The 25,489-nt window shown below is 38.6% G+C and overlaps 2 protein-coding genes across 3 annotated transcripts in view; both read right to left on the reverse strand.

Annotated features, from left to right (window-relative positions):
- Positions 1–21,239, reverse strand: part of TAF2 (TATA-box binding protein associated factor 2) — a 61,109-nt gene extending 39,870 nt beyond the window's left edge. For both annotated transcript variants that reach the window (XM_010404820.4, XM_019289162.3), the window contains exons 1-9: positions 20,530–21,239; positions 18,989–19,043; positions 18,035–18,195; positions 6,256–6,374; positions 4,791–4,932; positions 4,172–4,403; positions 3,657–3,841; positions 2,984–3,097; positions 1,585–1,684 (exon numbers count right to left, since the gene is read on the reverse strand). In XM_010404820.4, the coding sequence (XP_010403122.1) occupies positions 1,585–1,684; positions 2,984–3,097; positions 3,657–3,841; positions 4,172–4,403; positions 4,791–4,932; positions 6,256–6,374; positions 18,035–18,195; positions 18,989–19,043; positions 20,530–20,582 (1,161 nt within the window). In that variant the 5' untranslated portion in view covers positions 20,583–21,239. The remainder of the gene's footprint in view (positions 1–1,584; positions 1,685–2,983; positions 3,098–3,656; positions 3,842–4,171; positions 4,404–4,790; positions 4,933–6,255; positions 6,375–18,034; positions 18,196–18,988; positions 19,044–20,529) is intronic.
- Positions 21,240–22,846: 1,607 nt separating this feature from the next.
- On the reverse strand, positions 22,847–25,050 carry DSCC1 (DNA replication and sister chromatid cohesion 1). The gene is made up of 3 exons (XM_039549891.1): positions 24,699–25,050; positions 24,076–24,224; positions 22,847–23,283 (listed from the first exon to the last, which is right to left on the reverse strand). The coding sequence occupies exons 1-3, from the start codon at positions 24,834–24,836 to the stop codon at positions 23,175–23,177; spliced, it is 396 nt and encodes a 131-aa protein (XP_039405825.1). The 5' UTR covers positions 24,837–25,050; the 3' UTR covers positions 22,847–23,174.
- Between the last annotated feature and the right edge of the window lie 439 nt (positions 25,051–25,489).

Consider the following 25,489-nt stretch of genomic DNA (forward strand, 5'->3'; position numbering starts at 1 on the left):
GGAAGAACAACATACATAAGTGAGTGTCATTTTGAAGAGCAGAGAAATTATTTAAAGACAGGAAAGCTTTTAATATTGTTCAAGCCATACCTCCTAATTAAGCTTGTTTACAAAAGGAGAAGTATTTTAAAATCAGAGATGTTCCTCAAATGAGAACAATAACAAAACAGTAGAAATTAGCAGCTTTTACTTGTTTTGGGGCTGGACAGGGGGCTAACCTCCAACAATACTGAAAAACATTATAACTAAAGAGTATTATTATTCAATAAATAAGTTGTCTCCAACCAAAAGAAATAAACGTGGTCAGCATTTCATGCAATGGAAAACAACTACAGAGACACACACACACACGTAAATATAATGTATTAAATATACATATTAATAAATAAATAGATATATATTTACATTGGGCCCAAGCCCTGCACTGTGTCTGAATTTGTGTGATGCTACACCCGGGTTAACAAGCACACTTTAAGGCAGGATGTTTTTAAGGGCTCACTGTCACCCAGAACTCAACATGAAGCAAATTGTGTCAGCTTAAGCACAGGAAATGTAAACCGATGCCTGTCTGCAACCCAGTGTTAAAAGATTTCCAAATATTTATATGTATTGATATTACACACTTTCACATATTGGTGATACATTAAAAGAAGGACAGAACTGGAGGCTGTGACAGTAGCAGCTCTCAGTTCTACATGGGCACCTTTAGCAAGTCACGGGGAACAATGCGAGCAACTTCTGCTGCACACAGCAGTGAACTCTTAGCACAGACCATCAGTTCTGCTGTTCTCTGTAGCACCCACAGCTTCAGCACAGACAACACACGACTGGTGAACTGAATGAGCATTAGGCAGTTGAGGACATGGTACTGGGTCCCCATGTGAGTAAGGGATGTAAATGGAGGTAGTGGGGTTAGGATTTACTTTTTGGAATAGGGAGAGTAAGAGAATGTGATGAGAGAAAGAAGACGTATCTTTTTGTGAATAAATGTTACTGGCAAGGAATGAGGAGTCATTGCTGCTATCTCTAGAAAGTACCTGTCTCAAAGATTACATTTGAAAATGTAAGCCACAGAGACCTTCCAAGAAAAGGAACCTCTTCAAAAAGGGGTTTTTTTGCTGTTTCATTATTTCATTTAGTACTTCAATGATACTGAAAGATACCAGAATCACCACTGATCCAAGCTAATACTGGAGCCTTTCTGAGCTGTATGGATAGCCATCACAGCACAATAAATTCACCAAATACATATCCTTATGAATCCTATATTCTATTCTAAGTATTTCAAAATTAACATCTTTTTCGACTCTTTTTTTGGTGCAAAAGTCCAAACAAAAAGAGTAAAACTAATTTCATGGAGAGACAATGACAATATTACTCATATGGCAGTCACAAAAATCTATTTTGGTTTGTATGTTTGGTGTTCTTCCTTGCAGCAAGTGGTCAAAATATTTTAGCACTAAGTTTTGTCACTACTAAAGAGGTCTTCAGATTGCAATGCAAGGCTGTTTTATATTCTGGTTTTATACTGTATCTTCTTTGATGCAAAATGTCTGACAGGTATAGAAAATGCTATGATGTTACCTGTTTAATCCAGTGCCGATACTCATTAACACCAAAGGTTTTTTTCATCCAAAGGCCATAAATGTAACCAGAGATTCCCTTTAGTACCCATTCATCTGACCTATTATAAGAAAGAAACATGAATTATATCACTTCAGAAGATGTTTTGTAAGGGATGGTATTTTTGACCAGCTCAAAAATAGCCACAAATTTCAAGAGGTTGTATAACTTCTCTAAGTCAACAGAAGTCTGATGAGCTGTGAACCAATTTATGGAACTTGGCACCTGGATGAGACCAATGAAACTGAAAAGTCAGTGAAAATTGAACTTTTACCAGAGAAATCCAGATTAAAATATAAAATCAAACTATTTTAGCTGAAACAATAATAATAAACAGGTGGAAATGGACACTAAAGCTAAAGCAAGTGCTAATCTGTATGACCTTAATTTCTTGATAAACATCTCAATGCAGTGCAGAAGATCTAGACAGCAAGTAGACAAAATACCTATCTCACATTTGGGGGACACCCTTTTAAACACATCCCCTGTGAGTTATGTTCTAAGAGAGAAAAAAATGGACAAAAACTACAACCTGATCATGAACTAGGACCTTAAACAGAAGAATGACATCGTACACAGGGTATGATGAAGTAAGTAACAGAAGAACATATGACAATGGAGTCATTATGAAAGATGGAAAAAATTGCCTTCACCACAGAAGTAGGCTAGAAATAAAGAAGAGAGCCAGAGAAATTACAACAGTACAAACATCAATTTAAGAACATTTTGATTTCCCTTGTTTTTAAGACAAGGACGCGCTGGGACACAGACTTTTGCCATAAATAAAAAGTCATGGGCTACTTGTGCCCAATAAATAAAGCGTATGCAAAGGGATTTAAAATAAATACGGATCAAAACTGCAAGAGCCATTTGGGAAGGTTTTCTGAGACATGGAGTTATAGCCACCTTAGCAGGAATTTTCCCATTTGACATTAATTTCTGTATTCTCCTCCCTGAAAAAACTTCTTAATTTATTAGTTCTGTGCTCTGCAAGTACTTTGCATGCAGGCTATACTTCATCATCCAAAATATCTAACAGAAATTGACTGATAATGCAAAAGAGTTACCCTTCTAAAATTTTCAGATGCCAAAGCATACTACAACATTCAGGAAGATATATTCAATCTACACAATCTTTCGAACTTTTCTCTCTCACATTCTCCTTTCAAAACAACAAAAAATACTAATGGATTTTCATTTATTGAGTTGGGTTTATTATTGCTAATTTTTTCCCCTGTTTTTGCTTTCTTCTACAATTACCGTTTCACGTATTTTTCTGATTAAATGCAATTTGCAAATTAAAATTTGAGCTTCCTAGATCCTCCCCATTTTCTGGAGAATACTATGGTAAAATACTTACCAGGACATTCTGGATATGAAACATCCAAAGAACTGCTGGGCCAGGGCCTGTGCCAAGCACCTCCTTGTCAGTGGCGTTTCATCTATAATCATTGCACTGTGCAAGAGATTTGTGCTGGACCACCATAGAAAGAAAATTACACAACATGAGTACCGGCTCCAAAGAAACACAAGAGACCTTGCCTTAAAAACCAAAACACGTAAAATAATTTCTTCACTGTTTTTCCAGTGAGATAGTAACATCTTTATTTAAATAATCTTAATGCAGGCAGGTCTCCTGCTATTATTATCTATACACAACTCTCTGTGTAGAGCCTACGTAGCTTAACTGGTGAAATTCTCTTGGATTTCTGATACCTTATTTCGGCTGAAGAAAAATAAAACACAGTCAAACTTCTGCATTTAGTTTGAGATTAAATATTTCATGCATGGGCATTTCTAACTCACAAGGAATTGCCAGTTTTTTCTTAAAGTAAATCCAACATCTTTATAACAGATGACAACGGAAACAGTGTTAAAAGCCTGTAGTGTCAATAAAAACAAGCCTTTTCAAACCAGAGAGCCCGAAACTCAGGCTACAAAAATAACTAGAGTTTCACACATTTCTCACCAGTCTTGGATCTAGAGCTTCAAGACCTGTGGATTTAGAAGCTGTAACTTTCTCAAATACTAACCTGAAAATACTCATGGATGCATAAGCAGCTACTTCAACATAAGCTTCATCTATAAAAACAGTCTTGAAACAGGAGTAAGGATAGCGGCAGGTAAGAATCTCCTCATAAAATTCAAACACCTCATGAAGGTAAGACGTGGTATGTTTGAGCAATGGGAGGAGCTGTGGTAAGCAAAAGTGAGTCACCTACAACCAAAGGAAAATTTGTTACAAGACCTATGAATATATTTAAATACATAAATATCAGCTATATTACATATCAGGGAAGAAACCCAATTTCAACTAAATTCGCCCCATAAATGCAGACATAAATGGAATTATTGCTTATTTAAAGGCTTTTTTTTTTTGGAGACAAATTTAAATACAGGCATTACTAGACAAGCTTTATCATATGACTGTACTGATGAAGGTTGATCTAGACATACGCATTCTTGGACTAATATATACTGACTGCAACACAAAACATCAGTAATTCTTTAGGAAAAAAAAGGAGGCTTCTATGACGAAGATTATTACCTCATGCATGTATGGATCAACAAGGATTTCAAATGGTCCAATTGCCAAGGAGATGTTAGAAGCTGCAGTTGGAATAGTCAGCATGTAATGAAAAGTCTTCTTTCTCATATCATGGGTGTACACAGTTTCCACCAAATCTCCATTTGAAACTGCCACCATTGCAGCATCTACAGTATACTCAAGTTTCCAGGTACACAACTCAGAATATGAATCCACACAAGGAAACCAAAATCTAGGAAAGTTAGGATTGGGGGGAAAATGGTTAACAATAATACTTAACAATTATACTCTTTTTCACAGGTGATTTTTCTTTCAAGTTCCAAACTATATCCCTAAATATTTTAAGAATATATGAATATTGACATACTGACTCCTATAATACATTAACTTTATAAAGCTTCACAAGTTTTTTTTTCTTTATCTCCTGCTGAGCTATAAAGACTAGACATTCTAATTACTAGTCATTAGATGCTACTTCACATTGGTAAGCTCCTTTAAAGCACAAATTAAGTTTTAGAATTTTTTAAACTTAAAAGAATTTGAAGAAATTATTTGTATTTCCTACACTTTGAGAATAAGGAAGAAATACAGGTCTAACATTCCAAGACAGTTTTCTTACCTTGTAGAATTTTGATAACCACATGAAAAGACATGAGCCCCTCTTTCTGCCATGTTGCCCTCCATGTTGGGTACCACAAAATGAAGGCCTCCTTTTGGCTGGTCCAGAGAAAAGTTTATATGCACCTTCAGGACTTTTAACTCTGCAGCACAAAGACCAAAATTGGAGCAAGTATATACAACTTACATGAAAGTTATTTCAGGATAGTAATTCAGTTTTGGACTTTAGGTCTTTCAAGATTATGTGATAACTTCATTCTCATGGACTTCCTGGTCCACTTACAAAGTACAGATCAAAACTTACAAAACTGAGACCTCCGTAAGCACAACTTACAGGAGATAAATTTATAAGAATCTTTATTGATTAATAAAAACTGCAATTGGAGTCACATCTCATCTTCCATTTCCCCAACAGTAAAGCATCTTTATACAGATTGTCCCCTAACCACGATCTGCTTGGTACCTTGCTAAAAAATTTTCTCTAACAACTCCATGTAGCAGGCACATTCTTAAAAGACCTATTATTGTCATTTGCAGTTGCTTAAAATATCTTATTACAGTAAATGCTTTTCCTGTAACTTAAGTGTCTTTGCTTTGGTTTAGTTTCACAGAAGTCTCACTTATGAAGAGACTGGCAAGAAAAGAAATTCAAATTTATTCCACAAGTCTCACCATATTTTGGAACTCAAACTTTGAAAAGTGAAATTATACATGTTTGACTAGTTTTCCTTCTAGGCTTGCATGTAAGGCAACAGGGACTCACACAAAAATCAAGATAAACAAAAGTGTCTTTCCCATTAAGGTGCATCTGACAATGCTGCGTGAGTCAGCCTCATGATACAGGTGCTATTATTCTCTCAGAGATCTCATAAATCCATGGCAAAAACTGATAAAACCATGCAAGAAATAATACAAGAAACTTGCAAGATCCCTGTAATAAAATAATCAACACTGGAGAGTAACTTATTAAAACAATTACTTATTCCAGGATCTAGTATGCCAGTTTATAAAGGAGTCTACTTTCACTACCAAATCAATTTTAAAATGACCATTCCTCAAAGTGAGATGGCATGAAATTAATATAGCTTTGTAAAAAGAGGTATATAACTGTATCCTTGTAAATTATTTTCTTTGTTGGATCACATATATTGTAAGTAACCTCAAAATTACAATTTAGCACCCAGTATACTCCATTATTCCCACTTCCTGAAGTATTCTGGGGTTGTGACCACCCAAGAGAATGTTTGTATAATAGTGTCAAGAAACCTTGCTACAGTTCTCCATATTACCGAAAAGTAAAGGTGTTTTTCAGAGTTCAAATAGAGAGGAAAAGGAAACAGTAACCATAAATTCATAAGATAATGTAACACTACTTCTATTTATATAAAGCTACTATCTTCCTAAGGGAACTTGTAGCTGACAACTCTATGACATCTTAAATTAAGCTTTCAGTACAGTGTCTTTACCATCAACATGTTTCCATAGCTCCGAGGGAACCTTAATGCAGAGTTCTCCGTTTCCAGCATCTGGGTCCACAGCACTGACAGCAGCAGCATAGGCATTGGAAAAATAGTTGAGATTCCTCCTGTCAGAAATACCCAGTTAATTATTAGAGTACAGTTGTGCTAAACCACAAAATACTAGTTTGAAAGTTAAGACAATTTCTATACTGAATTTCAAGGTGCATGTTCAACCAAGTGTTTTGTTTTGTTTTTAAAGGAGTGGAAGAGAAAAGGAGTAAAGATTAGATTTCAACAACCAGAACTTTAAATATGGCTCTTGCAGAAGTGATCTGTGATCAAAAAGACTTAAACAGTAATAATTCCCGATAAACTGAGAAACGCTCGGTGTTCTTTTCTTGACAATATGAGTAATATTTTACATTTATTGGAATAGAAATAAAAAATTCTAGTTTTTATTTTGGATGAAGATTGTGTCTTTATCTAAAGCTCTGTCTTGAAGATCTGCTTCCTCATATATTGCAGTTTTGCTTTTATTTTGGTTTTCTAAATGTGAGATTTTAGCTTGGCAATGGTATTTTTCCCCTTTAGCTTGATGGATAAGAATAGGGTTTGTTTTAATGCACTTGTAAATACACATAAAATATTATATGTTAAGAGTTTTGGCCTTAATACACAAACACAAAAATATGTGCTATACTTTTTTGTTTCTAGTTATATTAGAAACATTCTTCTTCTTTAAAGTGTACCGTAATTCATTTAAGATGTAAACACAGTTTTTCGTAATTAGGTTTGAGCAACTATATATCATCTGCTCATTAACTGCTCACTTCATTCCAAAGTCATATTATCACTTCAGTTATGACTTAGAGTAACTGTTTTCTACTAAAATGAGCAGAAACAAGCATATGTCTGCTGTTAAAGTACTTATGAGCAGGATGTTACCTTATTATTTAATGTGATTATATTCAGCTACAGGAGGACGACCAGTCAAGTTCAAAAATAACCCTGCTTTAACAGCTTTATGCAATAGCCTTTATACTTTCTCAAAATGCATTTTTAAACTGTTTAAAGCATGGGAGCAAAATCTTTCTTAATTCTAATTCTCCAGTACACACAGTTTTTCAGAAGTTTGCACAACTCGATACCTGAAGAGATGTGTTTGAATAACTTATCACCTTTTCCCCAGAATTTAGGTACTGCTGATGAATCCAAGCACTGTGGAAGCAAGACACAACCAAGCATAAAGCAGCCATAGAATCACAGAACCACAGAACACTCTTGGAAGGGACCTTCCAAGGTTATCTAGTCCAGCTCTCCTGGGAGAGGACAGAGACATCTTACACTATATGAGGTGGCTCAGAGTCCTGTCCAACCAGACCTTCAATGTTTCCAGGGATGGGACATCTACCATCTCCCCAAGAAACCAGTTCCAGGGTTTCACTGCCCTCACAGTAAAAGAGTTCTTCCTTGCATCTAGTCTAAATCTACCCTCTTTTAGTTTAAAACCATTACCCCTTGTCCTACTGTAACAGGCCCTACTAAAAGTCTGCCCCATCGTTCTTATAAACCCCCTCTAAGTACTGAAAGGTTGCAATAAGATATTCCCAGAGCTGTATCTTCTCCAGGCTGAACCCCAACTCTCTCAGCCTTTCACCACAAATAGGTGTTCCACCCCTCTTATCATCTTTGTAGCCTCCTCTGGATCTGCTCCGACAGGTCCTTGTCCTCCCTGTGCTGAGGACCTCAGAGCTGGATGCAGCACTGCAGGTGGGGTCTCAAAAGGGTGGAGTGGAGGGGCAGAATCCCCTCCTTTGCCCTGCTGCCCACACTGCTGGTGATGCAGCCCAGGACACCGTTGGCTTTTTGGGGTGCAAATGCACACTGCCAGTTCATGCTGTGCCTCTCATCCATTAGCACCCTGAAGTCTTTCTCCACAGGGCTGCATGCAATCCCTTCATCTCCCAGCCTGTACTGATATTAGGGGTTGTCCTGACCCAGGACTACTGCACCACAATGAAGTAAATTAACTTTTGGCTGGGGACTCCACCTTCCAATCTGAAGTCCACACAAAGCAGACATGATCTCATTTCAGGATTTTGCTTTCATCTAACCAGTCTCTATTCACTATCCACAGAGAAAACCACCCAAATTACAGTACCTTACTTGGAAGAATGAAGTACAATTAACCATGCCACCAGCACCATCCTGTAAGTCTAGGTATGTCAAACACCATGCTTAATATTCCTAGTCTTCCACACACATAAAATTTTGCTAAAACACTGAAATATGTTGAGAACATATTTTCATGTAGTTCTTCATCGTTGGCACTAATAACGCACAAATTCCCTGGCACCTCCACCAAGACCGAGAATGTCAGGAGCAGTAAACTTGTCTACTTTGCTTGGAAGCTTCTGAAAATTGGACATGAATAGTAAATGAGACCATTTCAGTATAGAAACACACAAATCTCAAGTTTTAATACATTTTTCCCCCCTTTTCACAGCTGAAGTATACCTAAAGGTAGGATACAATGCCAAAAAGTTTCAAAAGCAAAAGGTTGAATTTGTACACTAGAATACACTATAACTCCGGGTATGGCTCCAGAACAATTCCAACCCACTTAAGTCCAGCTGATGTGCTGTCTCCTAGTCTCACTCATGCTTTCCTACTACCTCACTCACTAAGGACACTACTGTTCATCTGACCCTGCGGTGATGCAGCTGAAAGTGTCCAATGGAAAAATAAGTCCTTTTTTCTAAGTAGGCAGCAGTTGGTTTATTTCCTTGAACTGTCATACTGAGGGGTCAAAACACACTCCTAAGCAAAGTTACTTTAAGCTATCCTTCAAATGGCATCCTAGAAAGGCAAACAAATACCATTGGAAAAACTCTATTTAAAAAGAGACTGCATGACTAAGAACTATCAGTAATTAAAAAAGCTAGCAACAGAAAACAACAGTAACATTCCATTAGATTGTAAAGTCTAAAGTTTTTAATTTTAATCCAAATTGGTTTTGAAAATTGACTATTATTGATACAGGATCCCCTTCCTACACATCAGTGAGAATTTGTTCCAGCTTTGAAGATTGTGATGAGCTTGTGGCTACACTTTAAACATCAGTGGGTTCAGAGACAGGAAAAGGTTATGATTTTACAGCAAAGAAGGTAGACACCAGAGCTTAACATTTTATGGAAAACAAGTCTATTCTTATAGTTCTATTTTTGTGAAGTGTTCCAATTCAAATGGGTGATTCATTGTAAAAGAATCCATGAAAGGCTTAGTACTACAAATTAATCTTTTCATAGGCTGAACTATTCTCAATAAACTGGATATGGCCATTTTAAGAAAAACAGAGCACATGCCAAAAGTTATAGCCCAAGGAATAACAATGATAAATTTTCCTAATGCTAAGTGTAGATTGACAATGAAAAACAAATACACATTCATGGTTTTTTCCCAGTAGAGATACATTTTATTATCAGAATTCACCCCAAGCACTGTTAATTATAGCCCAAGCATGTAGCTTGACCGACTGTAAAGAAGCAATCCTGCAGAGACTTATTTTTTAAAGCTACTAATTGATTTCAAACTTCCCATAGCATTTCTCACTACTAGCTGCACCAGTGCTACAAATATATGTGCCAAACATATAGTCTATAAACCACTGTTTTCCTAGAGTACTTAACATCAACTTGGCAAAATAATTCTTTGCTCTACCTGTAATTCATTACCTGTAATTCATTTACTATTCTACTTTGCTTCCCAGATAGAATAAGCACTTGATACTGGAGTATATACATGATATAGCATTTTAAATATATAATACATGCATATATAGGTGATTTATTAATAGGGTAATGATTTAAATCTTTGTCGTGCTGAAAAACCTAATTTTCACTCCTGGCCAAGTTTAAGGGCTTTGTCATCTCTTTTCAAAAGTTCTCTGCACCTTTGTGTCATGGTTTAGGAATTCTCCCATTTAATGTTTCCACTGAAACTACTTCAAACCATGTGCCACTTGATCTCTCCCCCCTGCCCCTATGGTGGGCTGGAGAGGAGAACTGGAGCCACAAAAGGTAAAGATTATAGACTGAGATAAGAATAATTTACCAGAGACAACAATAAAACAACAAACAGTGACAGCAACAAGACCAATGACAACGTGTACGAGAAAAGAGGCGAACAACTCACATGGCATTGCTCACCCTGTGGAAAACTTCTGAAAATACCTGACCCCTCTGCCATGCTATGGGACTTGGAAGCGAGCCTTCTTCCCATCCCTGGAAAATGAGGTGAGGTGGAATAGAAAAATTTCCAGGCCCTAGCCATGCTCCCTCCTGGCTACTGCAAAAATTAAACCTGTCCTAGCCAGAACAGGGACATTATCTACCTCTTATTCTATATTGTCTACTTCATGCCCAAATCCCACACCTTTCAACTACACATACATATATATACACACACACACACACACACACATATATATATATATATATAATATTTCCACAGTGACCATCCCTCCAACGCATCTATTGAGCTCATTTAGTCCATGTGTGTTCTGTCCATCCTAGATGCCTTCCAGGGCAGGAGAGGTGCTGTGCTGTCAGCTGGTTGCAAGTTGCCTCAGGAACTCACAACTGGTCTAACTGGAGCAGCCCATATTCATTTTCCTTGGTGGTTATTACATACAGGGGCAGTGTCATTCAGGAACCAGTATTATACAATTCAACATTACAGGCTGTTCTTATGCAAAATCAAATCCCCATGAGGTGCACATCATGCTTCCCTGCCCCTCTGCACTACCCACCAAGTGCACCCAGGTGCCTGAGCAAAAACAATCCACAGATAGGTTTGCCTTTTCATGAGGCAGGACTAATCCAAACTGTCTTCCCTAACGCATTTCTCATATGCACCACAGGGACTTTATCCCCTTGTACAGTACATGGGAATTTTTATTGGGCAGGGCCAGCTGGATTGTTAGAGCCTCTAGTGTTAACTAACCAGGCAGCCTCCACTAAATGTAGGAAGGTGGAGGTTGCACTACCCAGGTTCCACCACCCACTGCTTTCAATCTTTCAATGTGGTTTTTAACAGTCCACTGTACCACTCAACTTTCCCAGAGACTGGCATGTGCAAGGGAGTATGATACACCCACTCAATACCATGTTCTCTAGTCCAGGTGTCTATAAGGCTGTTTCTAAAATGAGTCCCATTGTCCGAATCAATTCTTTCAGGGGTGCCACGTTGCCACAGGACTTTTTTTCAAGTCCCAGGATGGTGTTCCAGGCAGTAGTGTAGGCACAGGATACATCTCCAGCCATCCAGCGGTTGCTTCCATCACTCTCAGCCCACAGCACTTGCCTTGGTGAGTTTGCAGAATGTGATAGGATCAATCTGCCAGGCCTCCCCATGTTTGTAATGTTTGTATTTCGATCATCATCCACCACACCACAGAGGATTTACCCACTTGGCCTGCACTGCAGTGCATGCTTCACAGTTATGGATAACCATGGTTAAGTTCATCCCTAAATTATGAGCCCATCTGTATACTGCATCTTCTCCCTGATGACCTGAGGCATCATGGGCCACTAAGCCAGAAATAATTCACCCTTATGTTGCCAACCCAGACCCACCTGAGACACTTTAGTCTTGGCAGCTTGATCCACCTGTTTGTTGTGATGCTCTTCAGTAGCCCAACTCTTGGTTACATGTACATAACGTACTTTCACAGCCAACTTCTCTACCCCGTCAGGGATATCTTACCACAATTCAGCAGCCCAGATGGGTTTACCTCTGGGCTGCCAACTGGTCTTTTTCCATTGTCCTAGTCACCCTGCAGAGAATTTGCTACCATCCATGAGTCAGTATAGAAGTGGAGTGTTGGCTACTTCTCTCACTCAGTGATGTCCAAAGCCATCTGGATGGCTTTCAGCTCTGCAACCTGACTTGATCCACCTTGTCCCTCAATAGCTTCTGTGACTCATCACATAGGACTCAGTACAGCAGCTTTCAATTTGCGATGTAACCCTATGATACAACAGGAAGTGTCAGTGAAGAGGGTGTGTTGCTTTTCATTTTCTGGCAGCTGATTATATGGTGGGGCCTCCTCAGGACGTGTCACCTTTTCCTCCTCCTCCTCTGATGATAGTCCGAAATTTTCACCCTCAGGCCGGTTTGTGATGATTTCCAAGATCCCTGGGGGACTGGGGTTTCCTATTTGAACTTGCTGCTATGACTGGCGCAACTCACTTATTCCGTGTAGCATCAGGGCTATGATGTGTTGCAGGGACTTTCCCTTTGAACATCGGGTGATTATCTCTGGCCCTGCCTCTTCCTCCTGTTGCAAGGGCCCTACTTCCTCTTCATTCCTCACTAAGTGAACTGATTTTGTCTAAGATTTCTTCTTCTTCTGTATAGGGGTGCCTGGTACCGACACAGGTTGCTCCTCTGGTTCAGCTGCAGTTTGAGTGGCCCCAGTGCCTGCTGGTCTGCTTTCCTTAACATCCAAAGGAAATCCAAAATTCTCAAAAGCTGTTGTAAGGCACAAAGGAGAAAGAGGGACTCACAAGCTGGGGGAAATCATCCTCCCCTATTCTCCCGACAGACTGGGTACAGTTATTAATGGACTCCTAAAGGGAGCACCTGAGGTAAGGGTAGGAGAACAACACTGAACACACATCCCAAATGATCCTCATTGTCCATGATGTCATCATATCATATCCCACAGTACTCAACAAAGCAATCCTGATCCCTCTTCCCAGTCTGAAAAAGAGCACCATGATGGGCACATAGTGCATATACAGAAGCATACAGAAGGCTAGATAGCACAACCACTTTGAACAAACCAAGACATAGAGTGACCAGCGGCTCTGTTACCTAATACAACAAATGTTTAGATGAAATTTGTTTCCAACCCGCTCTGGGCAGATCTGTTGATATCTCAACCCTTCATGCCCAACCTGGGCGCCAAGTAAGGCTGTCCTGGCTTAGGAATGGTACTCTGCCATTTAGTGTTCCCACTGAAACAGTCCAAATCACAGGCAGCTCGATCACTGGCCCCACCCCCGTCCCTTGTGGGGCTTGGGAGAGGAGAACTGGAGGCATAAAAGGCAAAGATCACAGGTCGAGATAAGAATAATTTACTGGAAACAGCAATAAAGTAAGAGTACAGTAACAGCAACAATACTAATGACAGTATGTACAAGAAAAGAGGCAAACAATTCTTGCTCACCCTGCAGAACACCCCCACCCTGAAAATACCTGACTGCTCCCTCCACTACACTATGTGACCCCGGAGTGAGCCCGTCCTCCATCCCTGGAAAATGATGTGAGGTGGTATAGAATAATCTCCAGGCCTTAGCCTTCCCCCTCCTGACTACTGCAAAAATCAACCCTGTCCTGGCCACGACACTTGGTTTCTTTCTAATGAAGTCTATCATGAATTGGACAAGCATTGTATCAGTGGAAATAAAAGTTATTTATTGCAGCAAGGCAACACACACTCAGTCCACCAAAAATTTTTCTATTTTGTGCAAAGGCTAAAGGCTTGATCATGGACTTCTCAGAAGAATAAAGACAGACAAGACAGACATGCCCTGAAGGCTACCACATTGCTCTCTCTCACAGCTTACTGCTGCTTGTAACTAAAGCAATAGTGAAGTCAGAGGATATCAGAACATCTTCATACTTGTAATGTTTAAATAGTACAGGCTTCAAGCTAAAAAAAAGGACAAACAAACCGGCATTGCCCAGGAAAGCATTATGTGCATATTAGCTAGCTATACTGAAAACAGCTTCCTTCATACAGAAATAACAATAAAATGCAACAGCTTCTTGGCCTGGCATCCTAGTTATCCCACAAACATGAAGCATGTAAGCAGGAACAGTAGGATCATCACAAACTTCACTTATCACAGAACAAACCACTGCATCCAAACTCCAAACTTTTGCTGCACCTATTTAACAGTTTACAATCTCAACCACAAGATTAAGAAAAATGTATCTCCTTTGCCAGTTTTAAATAAATAGGGCTGAGATACAAGCAGTTGTCTCAGTATTCAGAATATGCACTGGGATTTCTACACAGAATATAGAAGTATAGCCCAGAAAAAGCACACTCATTTCTCTTATGCTGACAGAATCAAGAAAGCACCAATTTACAAGGAAAAGAAAGATGAGGAGGATAGACAGCTGTAACACTCAAAACCAGCAGCCCCAAACCATGACCCAAAGAGACATTCTCCACCATTATTTGCAGTCTTCACAAGACTTGAAACTCTTCTCAAAAGCATGAGCAAAACGGGATTCTCTGCCATCCTGTGTACACACAATAAAGCAATGTAAATTATTTCATATCTTACACCACTGTTCAGGTGTTTGCTCAGTCAGGAAGGAAGTGACTGCATTATCTAAGTTCATCCATCTATTCTGGTATGAAAAGCCTGGTATTCAGGTTGCCTGAAGCCTCCAGAGGAAATTACAAGACAGAAGTCTGACTTTATTTCTAGAGAAACCGTTAAACACTCTCTCACTTGTTACCTGAAGTTATGGTTTGGGACTAATGGATAAATTGGCAATGACATCAAAGCTAAAAATATATTTAATGCACTAATTAATGGCTTCCAACCTTTCCTACAAACTTCACCAATTTTTAATTACCTTTTTAGTGAGATATTCAGGAGAACTGACAACATACATGACTGAAAAAAATTGTTTCACCTTCTGCAACACTGAAAATGTGAAATGACAGAGACCACCTGTCAATGATTTTTTCATCAAAAGATGCTAAAACCCAATAGTACTATTTGAACTGAAAACAAATTGAATATTTCAATTCAGAACACAAAGAGGTGATCAGACAGATCTCACCAAGAAGTAGCAAAGAACATCACAGTGAGGCAGACACAATTGTGTGTCATACATAAAGCTGAATTTCTTAACCCTCTTTTAATTGTGTTCTCAGATGCCAAAATTTGCACAACGTAACAGTGAACCAACCATTTCTCTTAACCTCCTATCAGCAAACATAACCTTTCAAGTCAGAGATGCTGTAGCAAGTTTTCTAACCTTTACTCCATACAGAGTTTTCCATTTTTAATAGAATTCTGTTGCTAACTAAGGGAGTAAGAAGTCTTCAAATTATTTTAACTTTGATAAAAAGGTAGTAAAATGTCCATTAAATTAACAACTTTTCTAAGTACTTATGCCTCAGATTAGCTATTCGGAAAAAATTTCTTCACAGAAAAGATTGCAAAGCATTGGAACAGACTGTCCAGGTAAGTGGTTACTGTGGTGGAGAATGCGGGCAGCAACAAGTAGTGGAGTGACCGTCCCTGGAAGTGTTCAAAAAACACGCAAACATGGCACGTGAAGACATGATTTAATGGTCATGGTGATGCTGGGTTGACAGTTGGACTTGATGATCTTATGGGTCTTTTCCAACTTTAATGCTTCTATGATTTTATGTGTTCTTTTAGAAAACAACATCTAAGAAACTAAAAGCATTATCAAAACAAACGAAAGCGTCTGTATATAAAATCATATAACTTGAACTTATATTCGCTACACATCACAGGAAAGAATAAAGAATGAAAACAAAATATTTTAAATAAACAGGTTGCCAAGAACCATCTTAATTTCACATTTACTAGTTCAACAGACTACTAAAGAAAACCGTGCAAAAGGTAACTATCCCTGTAACATCAGAAACGAACCACACTGTCTGATCTGTGTCCCATTCAAAATAATTGCTGCAGCTAGTTCAGCTGCAAGGGTACAAAGGACATTATCACTAAACTTGCCATTACACATGAGAACTTGAAAGAGATGACCAGATGATTAGATGTAAAGACTACTACAAACCACTGTTTCTAGAAACAGTTCTTTGTAAAGAAGGGCAGAAGAAAAGCACTGATGATTTTTTTGAGGTACTAATTCTAGAGTTTTTAGATTTCTAGTATTTCTGTTTGCAATCCTGCCTTAAGAACAGAGGTGCTGTATTTAACTACCCAATTGTGACCTGGTATTTCAATGGAAAGATACATCTAACTTCATCTAATACTTTGTAACTCGTGTTGCCTCTAACTTCTGAGATACAGAAAGAGTCATACTAGTTTTTTGTTATGAATATTTGGTGACCTCTGTCTTTCATAACTATGAATAACACAGAGTTATGAAATAAAGAGATTTTCTATTAAGTTTGAAAAGTTTGAATGAAAAATGACCTCTCCTAATCCCTTTTTTAACATAATGGAGTGCTCACTCTGATCACTTTAAATGCTGCTCCCTTCTCACATCTTCCAGGAGTTATGCAGGATTCCAGTTATTACAGAATCACAGAATGACTGATGTTGGAAGGGATTTCTGAAGGTCTTCTGGTCCAACCCCTCAGCTCCAGCAGGGTCACCTACAACCAGTTGCTCAGGAGCATGTCCAGATGACTCGACTATTTCCCAGGATAGAGATTCCACAGTCTGGGTAAATCGTATCAGTGCTCACCTTCACAGTAAAAACAGTTTCTTGATGTTCGAAGGGAACCTGCTATGTCTCAGTTTGTGCCCACTGTGTCTGCTCCTGTCAGTGGACATAAGTTAAAATACATGAAATTCTATCAGAATACGAGAAAACGCTTTTTACTGTGAGGGTCATCAACACTGGAGCAGGTTGCCTGGAGAGACTGCAGAGATTCCATCCCTGAAGATACTCAAAACCCAAAGGGACACAGCCCTGTGCAACCTGCTCTACCTAACCCTGCATGAGCAGGGGAGTTGGACTAGGTGATTTCAGTCAGTGTTTTCCAGCCTAAAGGACTCTGTGATTTCGTATCAGCTGCTATTAAACTTGTACAACACTTTCACTAGAAGTTTTTAACAAGTCAGCAAATTGTAAATTCAACTGAGCCAGCCAAAAGAACGTGTGAGAATATGAACGTTTCAGCAAATCAAAAGAGAATACTTAGGGAAATCATTTGCCCACCATGCTCTTACCAAAAATGAAAAGGCTATGACATTTTTTGCTAAAGCCCCTTCCTGTATCAGTTCCCCGAACATGCAGGATGCCACATGTTTTTAAACTTACTCTTCAATATCAGATGGTGAAGAAATTTGAAACTTTTCCTTTCAAATTTTAAAGTGAGTTCAGGTAACATTCTAGGACTTACACTGTTATCTACAACAATAAATAATGAAAGTTTGATTCCTCAGGAAAGGCCAAAAGCTTTACTTATTAGCTCTTTGTAACAATCTAGAATCCCTGCAATGAGGATTCTGAATTTTTGACATAATGAGCAATAGTGTCAACAGCAAAAAAAATCAAGTCACAAAGCAAACAGAATTACAGAATTAATATAGTCAAGTGGTTCAGTATCAGGACTCAAAGTAAATTTCTTAACTCTGATAATAAATTTGGTGTCCTATATAAACTAACACTGTATTTGTACAATGAATTATTGGAGCTTTTGCATAACTGATGAATAAAGGAATACACAGTGTCTGTAACAAGCACACAATTCAAATCCAAGGACTTTTTTCCCCATAAAGTACTTTATAGAAAATTTTTGGATACTTTCACAAAACAGTACAAAGATATGTTAGCAAAAGAAATTCTAAAGAAGAATAGTGTAAAAGTCAAAATTATTGCCAAAATACTTCCCCAGAATTAAGGTGCTATACCAAATGTTACCTTTAGGAACCTACCAGGTAAAACTTGAAAGTAAAATAGAATAGGATATACTTACAAGCAACAGAAAACAACACATCTGCAGAATCTTAAACATAGCACTTACTGCTTTGATTCATGGTGACAGACCTCCAGCGTTGGATCATTATAAATGAAAGCTGCTTCTAAATCATTGACTCTCACTCTGTAAATCCGGCACTGTTTACTGTTCAGCTTGATTCTGTTCAGGTTTGCAACTGTGGGAAATATTGTCAGTTCCACATAACCCTATGAAAACACAAATCAAAATCTTCTGTAAAATCCTAACTCAAAAACTAGAGAGATATAAGAAAAATTATTATTAATACAATTCAAAGAAAATCACTGGTATAAAGATGGTATTTTCATATTTAAAAAGGGAAACGGTTTGCCCTTTAGATGCCTAGATTTTTTTTCATGCTATTTAAGAGGTGAATTTTCCCAGCTATGAAATGAAACAAAACAAAACAAAAAAATTGAACTTGACTGACAGACATGCTTGTTTTACTGGAAAAAATCTGCCCCTATGACTACATTTCAAGTTATTAGCATCACTATGTTGTAGGTTTTGGTATCTGAACTTGAGACAGGGATTCTTAAAACTTAAGCAGAATCCATTTAAGCGTATATGTAAATTGACAAAGACCCTTGGAGACTTTGGGCCTGAAATGATGAAAGTCTTTTCAAAGCCCAAGTGAACTCACACACATGCCAGAAAACCCTGTAAGCCTATCCCTAACATCAGCTAACACGGTCTGAGCATGAATGTTGAACTGCAAATTGCTCTGTAATATTTACAATGCAGCAGCCTTAGTTTAGAAAGCTTTCTCTTACAGAGAAAAAAGTGTTCACCATTAGAAGGTATTTTATTTGATACACCTCAAGCAATGACAGACTTATGAGAAGAATCAGATGAGAAAAGTGTAACATATGAAGTAGCTGAACAGCATAATTAGCTTCTGAGTGCAGTTTTTTCCTTAAAAGTATGAAGAAAACTCAGACATTTAATTTCTACTTTCACACTTTATTAAAAAATACTTACTACAACAGACTTTCTCTGAAAATTTATGTTGTTGATACAAACTACCTGATGAGTTGTGCTGAAAGAAAAAAAAAATAAAGTAAGGTTTTGCACAAATGCCAACATTTAAAATAATACTTTAATCCAGTTTAATAAAGAGTCAAAGAAGATATATGTACATATAGATAAATACTGCATCTAGAATATACTTGCATAAAAAGAATTAATGATTGTCTAAATCTCTTATACAGTCTAAACCAAATCATGAATAGAAGTTGCCCACAACGTCAGGAAAGTTCCAAAAAATATCAAACATAGTATCATACCAGTATGAACACTACTAGTAATACAGGAAGATAACAACGCCGTTTTTGAACATCACTTATCTGTACGTAAAAACAAAGAATTACTAATGGCAGAGTGTCAAGGTCTACTAACACTGTAGTGGTGAGCAGTATCAGTAATGGCATGCAGCCTAACACCTGCAATCAGAGACCTGTGGAAAGTCTACCTGGAGAGTTGACACTTGTACATAATTTATATAAGCAGGTATTACACATTAAAAGATAGAGCGTGTGCTTTTAAAATAGCATGCCAGAAGAATTCATTATGCAGAATAATGCATAATGAATATAATCAATGATAATATATCAATCATTATGGGCATTTTATACTAGTCAAATGCATTTCCTTAAATTTGGAGTCACGTATTAGAACTCCTAGTAAATAAAACTCATTGATTTAAAAGGTGGAAGATAAAGTAATTCCAACTTCTTTAAAACCCTACAAGTTATTTCTATGTATTTTTCTGTAGTAGGTGGCACCTTCACAGTAGTGCATTTCATGACTCAAGATAAAACCTTGAATTCAACTTTTATGGCACATCACACTTTATATGCACATATTCTGTGCATTAAAAAGTGACATTGCTTCAGATGAGACGAAATTTGATAAAAATTCCTTCAAGAAATTACACCTAAATATGGATTCAGACATTACTTACATGTAAGTGTATATAACAAGACTGATTCTACTTAGAAAAATACATTTGTGTGACACATTTATAAAGGAATCAAGAAGATATAACAAGAAATATATAAAGATGCACTGAAATCCACCAACAACTGCTCTGTAGCTTGGCTACAAGCCAAATAGTGAATGTGTAAAAATGACAATTTGCTTAACAAAGCTGCTTGCTGCAAAAGCAAGCATTTTTTCATATGTAAAAAAGCCCTTAAGTCAAAAGGGCTTTTTGACACAGCAGTAAATATGGAACATCGTAGTATGGTCTTTAGTACTGAGACTGGGTGGAGAAATGTCTGAGGTTTGACGAGCATAATGTAAATATCTTCGTGAGACTGAACAGTTGACAGACTCGCTGCCCATGAGTAAGTCCATTTACACATTAAAACATACATCTGCAACACATATTTTTTGAATGCAAGCTACACCACAAGCAACAGCTCCAACCTTCTGAAATAAATCATTATTAATCAGCCTGTGGCCTGATTCAACGTGCACTGATTTCAAGTACAGCAATTAAAAAAAAACCGGATACTTATAATTTATAGGGTCTTGGGCTTTCAAATCCTTTGTCTCCTTTCTTCCTATTCATCCTGAACCGTAGCACTAAACACACGCTGCTGACCGTCAGACTGGCATCAACATCATTCTCGCTCAATGGGTCCTTCGATTTTTCCCCGTGTCACGTCGTATTTGATCACTCATCTCCTCAGTGGATGTGTGACCCCCAGTAGTCAGGAATCTTCAGCTCGAGTGTGCACCATCGTTACAGCACCACCAACACGCAGCGTTTGCTCATAACCTTCTATAGGTGCACACACAGCCCCTCTGTCCGCTCTGTCTGTCTGGTACCAGTCCAGAGGCGCCTCCTCTCCGCGGCAAGTACGGAAAACAACCGGCTCGGCGGGCAGTGGCGGCGGGAGCGACGGAAGCAGGAGGGCCGCAGCCGGGACGGCCGGGCAGACACCGGGGTCCGCGCTCTTGGGAGCGCCGGCTGGGGGCAGCGCCGTCCGCTGAGAGCCGGGAAAGGTGCCGAGGGTCGAGCGGGCCGGGCGGTGGCCGGGCCCGGGACAGGGTCGGCCCCGCGGGTCTCCCTCAGCAGCGCGCCCGCTGCGGCCCTGCCACAGCCGCCGCCATCTTGCCAGTCACCTCCGACCCCGCGGGTGAGAGGTCACGGCCCGATTCAGTGAGCTCTATCGCTAAAGGCGGGAAGGGCTTTTGGGAGTCTTGCTTTTTACAGGAGGGCGGCCCAGCGACAGGGGCGGCAGCCGGAAGAAAGAAAAAAAAATAAAATAAAAGGAAGAATAACCCCCGCAATAATCCAAAAGCCGGGAGAGGAGCCGGGCCGTGTCCCCGCGCGCAGGCGCCGCAGCTCGCGCAGGCGCAGGCCGGGGCCTGGGGAAGGCGGGAAGGCGCGGCGGGAGCGGCGCGCGCCCGGGAATGGAACGCGAGTCGGGACAGCGGCGGCACCGCCCCGAGCAGCGAGCTCTGCCTCCCACCCACGGGTGTCACTTCGAGTAGCAGGACACGAGATGAAGTTCCTTCAGAACCAGGACTGCTCTATTATAAGTAAGTTTCGATTCACCCATTTTAGGTTAAAATAAACGCTTGCATCAGAGAAACTGATGGAGTTTGAAAGCATCATTTCGTTTTGAACGTCTAACAAAACCAATTAGCAGCACTAAACACATGGAATGAAAACACAAAATTAATTTACAGGAACTCTTCTCACAGCTGTAATAAAGCACTATTCATTAAATACTTAGTTTATTTTTTTTACAAAGAAACCCCTATGTAAAAAACTCGGACAACAGACTACAAAAGTAGCAATTGCGTTGTATATTTATTTCAACTAAGGAACCTTCTGTGATGCAATGGAAGAACTTCCAAGGCTTTTCCATTCATATTACCATTGATCTCTCGAGAGTGAACTTTCTGGTGCTATTGGAGGACGGCAGCTGTTGGAACCAGACGGCAAACAAGGCAGTTCTTCCCAGAAGAGAGCCATTATACATCTCTGCACAGCTGGTCAAACACCACACCTCTGCACCAGCAATGTGGAGCACAGGGCACTGACCTTGCATTACTGGGCAATAAACAGAGCTCAGGAAGTAGCTTTTATTCTGTTTTTTATCTGTTCCAAATTCCAAGTACAGACACCGTGCATCTTAAGAGTTACATTTGGTTTAGGAGGAGTTTGTCTCTTCTCCCTGCTCATCCTACAGCTGGAATGCTGGCAGTTCCAAGGTATTTCATACCTCACATCTGAGTCTGATGGAAAAAATGCTTTTTTGTATCAATTAACATACAACTGTTAAGTTTAAAATATAAATCTGAAAACTACCTAATATTAAACTCTAGTTTACTGACATGCAAACAATCCTTGTTTTTAAGGCACAATTTCTATGTGCAGTTATTTGTCATAACGAAGTTTTAAAAACAATAATTGTAGGTTCTTTTTTAAAAAGCACAAGTAGTCTTCTGTAAAGTATTAGTTTTACCTCAGCTACATTTTACTAAGTTTATAGGAAATTCGTAACACAATGTTCAACTACTCTCTTATACTCACACTTCACTACAATTCAAGGTTTTTTTAATATATAAAAGGCCATTCTGCCAAGTATTAAAGTGTCAGGTGCTTGTGCTGATTGTGTTCATAGACATGACCTTCAAAAGAACCACTTTTCAAAATCAAGACTAGTGTAGTCTCAATTGGGGAATGATTTGTTCATGAGCTTGATGAGCTCTGTGCTATTTAAAATGTGAACACTGCAATGAAACCTTAATCTTTAAGAATGATCACTAGTGGGCAGAAGACTAAAATTTCCATTTTGATACTCAAATCCATTCAAGTGATTGAATTATTATCAAGGAGGTTTTAAATTTTTATTTCAGACGTACAGATAAGCAGATTTAAGTGTACTCAAGAAGTAGCTTGGCTCCTGGCTTAACTAGACACAAAGGAAAAAGCAGTTGGGCAAAGGAAGGTTGGCAAAGGAAGGTGAGCTGAACCCCTCACACTCTCCTTAGCTGAGCAGAAAACAGCTGGTTCAAGTAGCTTAGCTGCTTAAACTCAAGTACAACATTATTGTATAAGTTGGTTGGCAACTCTTTTCCCCAGGCAGCAGCAAGTAACATTCACTGTTACTACATTCAGTATCCTCAGTTCTTCAAACAATACTTGTTATGAGATGGGTCTTCTAGAATTATAAACTTTAACACCATTCAGCATTGAGGAGCGAGCATATTTTGTCAGAAGAGCACCAACAGTCTGCTTCTCTGCACACAAGTCTCTAAAGAGGAAATAAAGCACACGACATTGGCATTAAAAGATATTCTCACACAAAATGAATCTGTAAAATACTTGTAACTAAAGCAATAAACTGGATTAGGATATTAGGAAAAAAACCCAAACTACTGTAACTGTCACATAATGCTTTAAATTACCTAAAGTTTAGAACTTTTCTTGACGTTTAAAGAATAGGCAAAACTATATTTCTTACTTCAGAAAAAAATTTTGGTTTTTAGGGGGAGTTTTTATTATTACTGTTGTCTAATGAGTTTTCAGTCTAGCAAAACAGTTAGCGCTGAACTATTCAGTTATTTTACTGTAAATTTAGAGCCACTCATAAAGGGTTGATGCAGTTACTTCTGGGTTACCATCAATATCTGCTCAAATATATCACAGCTGGGCATTCCAGATAGTGCAGTAGTGTAAGTCTTAACGACCAAAGGAACAAAAGATGCAGTACAGGAAGCACTACTGCTCTGTAGTTCTAGTGTTGTAAATATAGAGACTGATTTTACGTATCAGGAGGTTTGGCCTTTGAATTAAGTCTGCCTTAATCAAATGAGAGTTATCACCTATTTAAATCCAGTAGCATCAGCTTTTTACACACATTTAAATCCAAAAAAGAGTTACAGATCCCAGAGGTGGGTATTCTATTCATACAGAATCCATATTCATTTAAAATGCAAAGTTTAGTAGCTGAGGCTACTGGATCATAGCTCATCAGAAGCCAGTTATGCAAAAAGGAAAGAATATAATACTTATTATATTTTAATAAAAAGAAATACATCCTTACTGTATATAAGGGGTAATATCCACTTCTGTCCACTTTTCTCGTATGCCAAATAAGCTGTTGAATCTTTCCTGGTTGTCTTCAGGTAACTCTTCTACTTTTAGCAGACAGATGGTCTCTGGTCTTGAACTTTTATCCACAAGAGCCAAGCCCTGCAGATCAGCATCAGAAAGAAAATGTTAAATACAGATACAATTAAACTTCCATCTTTCTGACAGTATTCCATACAAGCTGCTCTTTGCAGATCCAAAGCCTTCTACGACTGCACTACCAGAGACAAACTGAAGAAGTATCATAAAGGTGCTGTTTTACATGCAGTGTTTATAATTTTCTTTATGACAAGAAGGAAGGGATAATCCATTGGCTTCCAACATCTCTCTGCCTTCCTTTGAGGAAAAGGATTCCCATAGTGCTTGCTACTCTACTGGCTGTTCACTACAATCTGTTCAACAACCTGAACTGTTATGATTCCAGACTACTGGTGCTCATAGAGGATGTCATAAAGCGTACTTGAATTCAAAAGCTGACAGAAACAACACAATACCCAATAATGGGTAAAATCTGTGTATGACACAAGTCAGTTACAGCCTACTCACAAAAGAATCCATACATCTTTATGTGTTTACCTGAAGCTGATCAAGCCTTGTTGTCATCCCCTCAGGGACACTCTGTTGCCAGACTTCTTCAAACTCTGATAGATTGAATTTAACTGCATTTTGCAAAAGCATTTGTGCTATAGCTCTGCATATTTTATCTTCACACATTTCAAAGAAAACCTCCCCTGCTGAGAAGCAAAAACTAGGTTATCTTGGGTTCTTGCCTTTTGATAACAGAGAACAGCCTTGTATTTCCATTCTGTTCTACAGTCTTCTATACAACAAGTATCCTCTTTTTTCTTTTCCTTGGGAAGTAATGAGACTTGGTATTAATTTGGATAAATTATGATATCTTATTCTCAAGAACAAATTATGCAGAATACAGCATATACAGCAAATACAGTATCAATTCATATCAATAAACGTATTTGCCCTCCATGTTTTCCCCTTTCACAGTGTACTGTTTCTCCTACAGCTTTCATTCCTATTTCTGAATGGCTTGTATTAAAGCATTTGCTTAAACAATTTCACTTAAACTTTCACCTTTAATCACCCTTATGAGATTATGAAGGGATAAGACTTCATTTTCTCTCACACTGACTTTGCTAAAATTCTCTGAACAAAATCAGGTATAAACACTTCCTTCTATTGTTTCAGCCACCTGTCTGTAATTCAAACTGTTCCTTGTGCAACCTACTTAAATATATTAAGACAAGAGTCTGTTGTCACTCCAGTTACTTTCCTATGTGCTTTAAGGTTGAGTGCAACTCCTCCTTCAGCCGAAGATGAGATGAAAGCAACTGTGGGAAAGAATTCAGACT

The sequence above is a fragment of the Corvus cornix genome, chromosome 2 (assembly GCF_000738735.6).
Source record: "Corvus cornix cornix isolate S_Up_H32 chromosome 2, ASM73873v5, whole genome shotgun sequence".
Lineage (NCBI taxonomy): Eukaryota > Metazoa > Chordata > Aves > Passeriformes > Corvidae > Corvus > Corvus cornix.